Genomic DNA, 4591 nt, shown 5'->3' with positions numbered 1-4591 from the left:
TTTCAACCTGACACACGAAGGAGTCTGTGTAGAAGGGGCTAACAGCAGGTTTGTTAGCTAAAGGAGCAAGAAGAAGCTGAGAAATAAGAAGTTGATAAGGAGTTTTTTCTAAGGCTGTAACTAAGGAGACTGAAAGAAGAAAGATAAGAGAATTTTGCAGCTAGATGAAGTATTTTCAGAAAGTTATTTGAAGTCACTATAACTTTTCACTAATAGTATTGTGTTGACTTATTGTAGTCAACAGTTAGAGTAGAAGAAGCATAAAAAATTAGAAAGTGTATAAAAGTCAGCCATGTTCAATAATAAAGAGTTGCCAGCTGAGACTGCTTGTAGTCTCTGCTTTGTGTCATGACTGCGACAAGTCTGGATTCTGAATTTATGGAGTTCAAGATTTTGGGGGAAAGCGTTATTTTTTACCCAAGATGCCTAATTTTCAATATATTCTGATGTATCCTTAACAAATTTTATGGCTTGATTCAGCTTTTTGGACGCTGGATCAGGCCCCTTCCATGCAAGAAGCTCCCCGTGGCTCCTTGCTCTTCACCTCCAGCTCCCTTCAGGCCTGGTGCTGCACCAAGGGGGTGACACAGGTGCAGCCCACGGTGATTTTTTTCTTCTCCAGCCTGTAGGAGTGCTGGCAGCCCCTCTGCTCCCTGCGCAGGACCAGGATCTCCTGCGTGATGGGCACGGAGTTGAGGCCGTGGTCCAGCTGCCCCTCGGGAGTGACGCAGCGGCGGTGGCGGCACTCGGCGTCCGCGATCAGCCGCGGGAAGCGGTCGTGGTCCTCGTCGATCCTGGGGGGTGGCAGCAAAGGGAATGTTTGAACCCAAAGGGAGAATAGTCTGGATGACTCTGGGCTCCCTGCTCGGGAACCTGTGCATCCTGGGGGGTATTGCCTATAGGGGGACAGCAGGTTCTCCAAAATTCTCCATGACTGCGGGTTTTTCCGAAATAAAATGTGAGTAACTAGATATTGGATAGTTTTAAATGTATCCCTGCATGCAACTGCCTTTGCAAAGGACTCTTCAAGCTGGCACTGACTTCAAAAGACTTATCAGAAATTATTTGAGCTTTCCAAAGTGTTACTCCAACTAACAAGTTACAAGTTACTCCAACTCACCCCCATCAAATCCTTCAGTTCCTCCCCAAGACGTGAAACATTGGTGTTACACCACTGTTGAATTTGCTGCATTTTTAACCATCTGAGGTGTTTTAAAATGATATTTTATATAAAAAAGCTTTAGAAGATAAAGCTTTCCCCAGTGTACAAATTAATTATTAAATTATGAAAGTTGTTTGCTTTGCCTTCTGTATATTGCCTACCCCATGTGGGTTTTTTTGTGCTGCTTTCTGTGCTGGTTCTATTTCAAAGAGGATTGTACAGCCATGGATACCCTCATATTTCCAAAAATCTCTCAACTGTGAAGCACTGAAAATAGAGATTAAAGCATTTTTCTTGGCCAGGGCATCCAGTGTTTTTCCAGGCCATAGGGACAGGGATCATACCTGTAATCCCACGGAGCCAGAGAGCGGCTGCTGATATCTGGACTGGTGCTGGTGTCCTGGTTTGTGCTGCTGATGCTGAGGTTGACTCTCACAGTTTGGGGGAATTTTGAGTCTTTTGGGGCCAGGCATCCAGCAGATGGTTTCTTGAAGAGATTCTCTGGCTTGAGCCCAGGCTTGATCACCTTCCCCTGGGCAAGACTGCCGGCTGACAGCACGGCCAGCAGCACGATGAGCAGGGGTCTGAGCTGGAGAGAATTGGTACATTTAGGACACAAGACAGGTGTGAAATTCCTGCACAGTCAGCCTAACTGGTAGCTAAAGCCCCTTCTGCAGGTTGGAGTAATTTTGGAGAAATGTGCCTTATGTCACATCCACTTTTCATCTCATTAACTGATTCTCAGAGTGCTGACAGTTATATTTACACCCAGTTGCTGTAATCTGGTTGTAATGTTAAATTATAGAAAATAATATATTACAGAAGATAGCAGAAAGGGTGTAACAAAAAGAAAGACACTCTAAGGTTGAGCTTTCAATGTATATCTTGCCTCAGAAAATGCTGTGGGAGCTCCATGTCACTGATGTGCAGTCTCATTGCTGCCCCATGAGCATTCTCACATTTTAGTTTTTTAATTATTAATGATTTAAACAAGCATTTTAAAGGTGGGTGCAGATCCCTATTCCATCTATTATGATTTAAATATGTCTCTGTCAAGCTGGGGGAAAATAAACTCAGAATTCAAGTTCTTACCAGAGAAGCGCAAAAAGTTGGAGACATCTTCCTTCCTTCTCTTATTGCTTCTGATCCTTGTCCTGGGCTCTGCTGAGCTGAAGGTATCTGGGCACATCTGCTGCTGGACCTTTTATAAGGGTTTCTGGGCTGTGCTAAATAATTTGGAGTAGGTGTTTTTTTCCCCCAACCTGAGGTGTGGTTTCTGACCATAACCTAAATTAAGAAGTGTATGTATATAAGTTCCATTAACACAGGTGGAATACAGGATATATCTTAGATCTGTAGATGATGTCATTCCTTCGGCCATGTCACTCAAATGGTGACAAAACCACAAATGTTGCAAGTTTGTAAGTGCAAAGTGTTTGATTTTAAATCGGGATGACCTAGGTATCAAACCCAGAAGTCTCTGGCAGAGATTTGGATCTGTTCACTCCTTGGTCGGTCCAATGTCTTTTCACCCTGAATTGGGCAGAGGTTGGACAGCTGGCCACCATCAAATTGCTCTCATATTCTACTCATGGACTGTAATTTTTCTTGATGTCTGAGGAGCAATGTCCCTGCTCAAGCTCAGCTCTTCTCTGAACTGAACTACTTTTGTTAATGATTAAACCTCAGGTGTGATATCTCAGTGTTGATCGGAGTGCTTGGTGATAGTGAGTTCCCAAAAGTCAGTCACTCTCCACACAGGAAAAAAAAAGAGTGAACTTTGTTTTGAGCTTGCCACCTTTTCATTTTGCTTTCATTTTCCTTCTCTCGTGCTATGAGGCAGTGTTTTATTCCTAAGGAAAGGAGTTTGGGAAATGTGGTGGATGTAGTTAAACTTCCAGTTCCTAAGTTAGGGAGAGGACAGGGCGGGTTCCAGGGAAACTTTGTGAAGGCTGAGAGATGCAAAATGACACAAGACACAGGTAACTCAGAGGAGCTGTGGCTGCCCCTGGATCCCTGGGAGCATCCAAAGCCAGGCTGGACAGGGCTAGGAAAACCTGGGATAGTGGAAGGTGTCCCTGCCCATGGCAGGGAGTGGAACAGGATTATATTGAAGGTCCCTTCCAACCCAATCCATTCTATGATTCTAGGATTCTATAACATCAAGTTTATTCTCTGATATTTCTGTTTTCTGGAAACACTCCCATCATTTTGCTCTGACAGTGGGTTTCAAGAAGCTCAGATGTGCCCCACGAAGTGACTCTCAGTGTAACATCCTTGAGCTGCTGATCAGAACATTTCCCAGGTATAATTTTAGTGGGTTTTTAAAAAAACAAAAGATGTGGAGAAGGTACAGATTTTTTTTTATATTTGCTTAATATTTATATCTAAGTCCAAATTTTACTCACCTTGTGCCATCCAAAGGAGGATGCAAATAAGGGTAGAATTTAGTTTGCGGGTTCTGGGATACCCGTGACCTACATCCGCCTGTTTTAAAGATGCTGATGTTTCAGAAATAAAATGTATATTTCAGTTTCCCTCTTCAAGTTAGAGATGTGCAGGTTAAAGGAAATGGTCCCCTCAGAAGGGGTTTTCTCTATTGCAATTTACTGAAATATCCCTTCAAAGTGGGTCAGTTAAATTGCCAATTTTAGAAGCAAAATACGTTTTTGAAAGCTGACAAGGCAACGGAAGGTCAGGTTCAACCAGCCTGACCCTAAATTGTCTACCTTAAATGCATCAGTGGTTTGGGTTACCTAAGCAGCTGAAAGGTGAATAGTTTAGCATTTGAACATGGCTGTGGCACCACAACATAACAATGGCAAAAAAAAAAATTTCCATGGTTTGTATCGGAGCATGAACGCATTTGTTGGAAGTTGTTGTAGGCAAGATGTGAAGGTCTGAGGAGAAAATGCACCTCTTGAAATTTCTGATTTCAAGATTTTTCCAAGCTCCAAATAATTATTTTGTAATTCTTAATGCTCTGAAGTGAAAAAAAAAAAAAGAAAAAAAAAGAAAATTATTTTCCCCATGAGATTAGAAGTTACCCCAAAGGATTTGTCTTATTCTGACACATAGTTTTCTCTTAGCTAGAGATCAGGAAACTGGGGCACTAAAAAAGGTTTCCTGAAACAACAACAACAACAACAAAAAAAAGGTTATCAAAAGACTTTTGAAATGAAACCTATCCCTTCTCTTGGCTCTGGTGAAAGCTTTCTTGAGAGTACTTTATTTAAGTACACTCTATGTAAGTACTTTACCTGGCTGAGATTCCTCAGGCACCCAAATCTGAGTGTGTTGGCATTTGATGACACTTGGTTCCCTCAAAGACTATCTCAGAATCACAGAGTGGCTCTGCAGACCCAGCAGCACCCTCAGGAGGAGCCAGGTGTCACCAAACCCAGGGACTCACCCTGTGGCATCTTCTCC

The 4591-nt window shown here is 42.7% G+C and overlaps 1 protein-coding gene across 1 annotated transcript; it reads right to left on the bottom strand.

The window, feature by feature from the left end:
- Positions 1-556: 556 nt before the first annotated feature.
- On the bottom strand, positions 557-2281 carry LOC134416631 (interleukin-17A-like). Its single transcript, XM_063153386.1, has 3 exons — positions 2255-2281; positions 1507-1751; positions 557-794 (listed from the first exon to the last, which is right to left on the bottom strand). Exons 1-3 carry the CDS (start codon positions 2279-2281, stop codon positions 557-559), a joined length of 510 nt encoding a protein of 169 aa, XP_063009456.1.
- Between the last annotated feature and the right edge of the window lie 2310 nt (positions 2282-4591).

This window comes from Melospiza melodia, chromosome 3 (genome assembly GCF_035770615.1).
Source record: "Melospiza melodia melodia isolate bMelMel2 chromosome 3, bMelMel2.pri, whole genome shotgun sequence".
In the NCBI taxonomy this organism is placed as follows: Eukaryota; Metazoa; Chordata; class Aves; order Passeriformes; family Passerellidae; genus Melospiza; species Melospiza melodia.
Note: the sequence above shows the minus strand (reverse complement) of the source record. Positions and strands in the feature narration are given on the sequence as shown.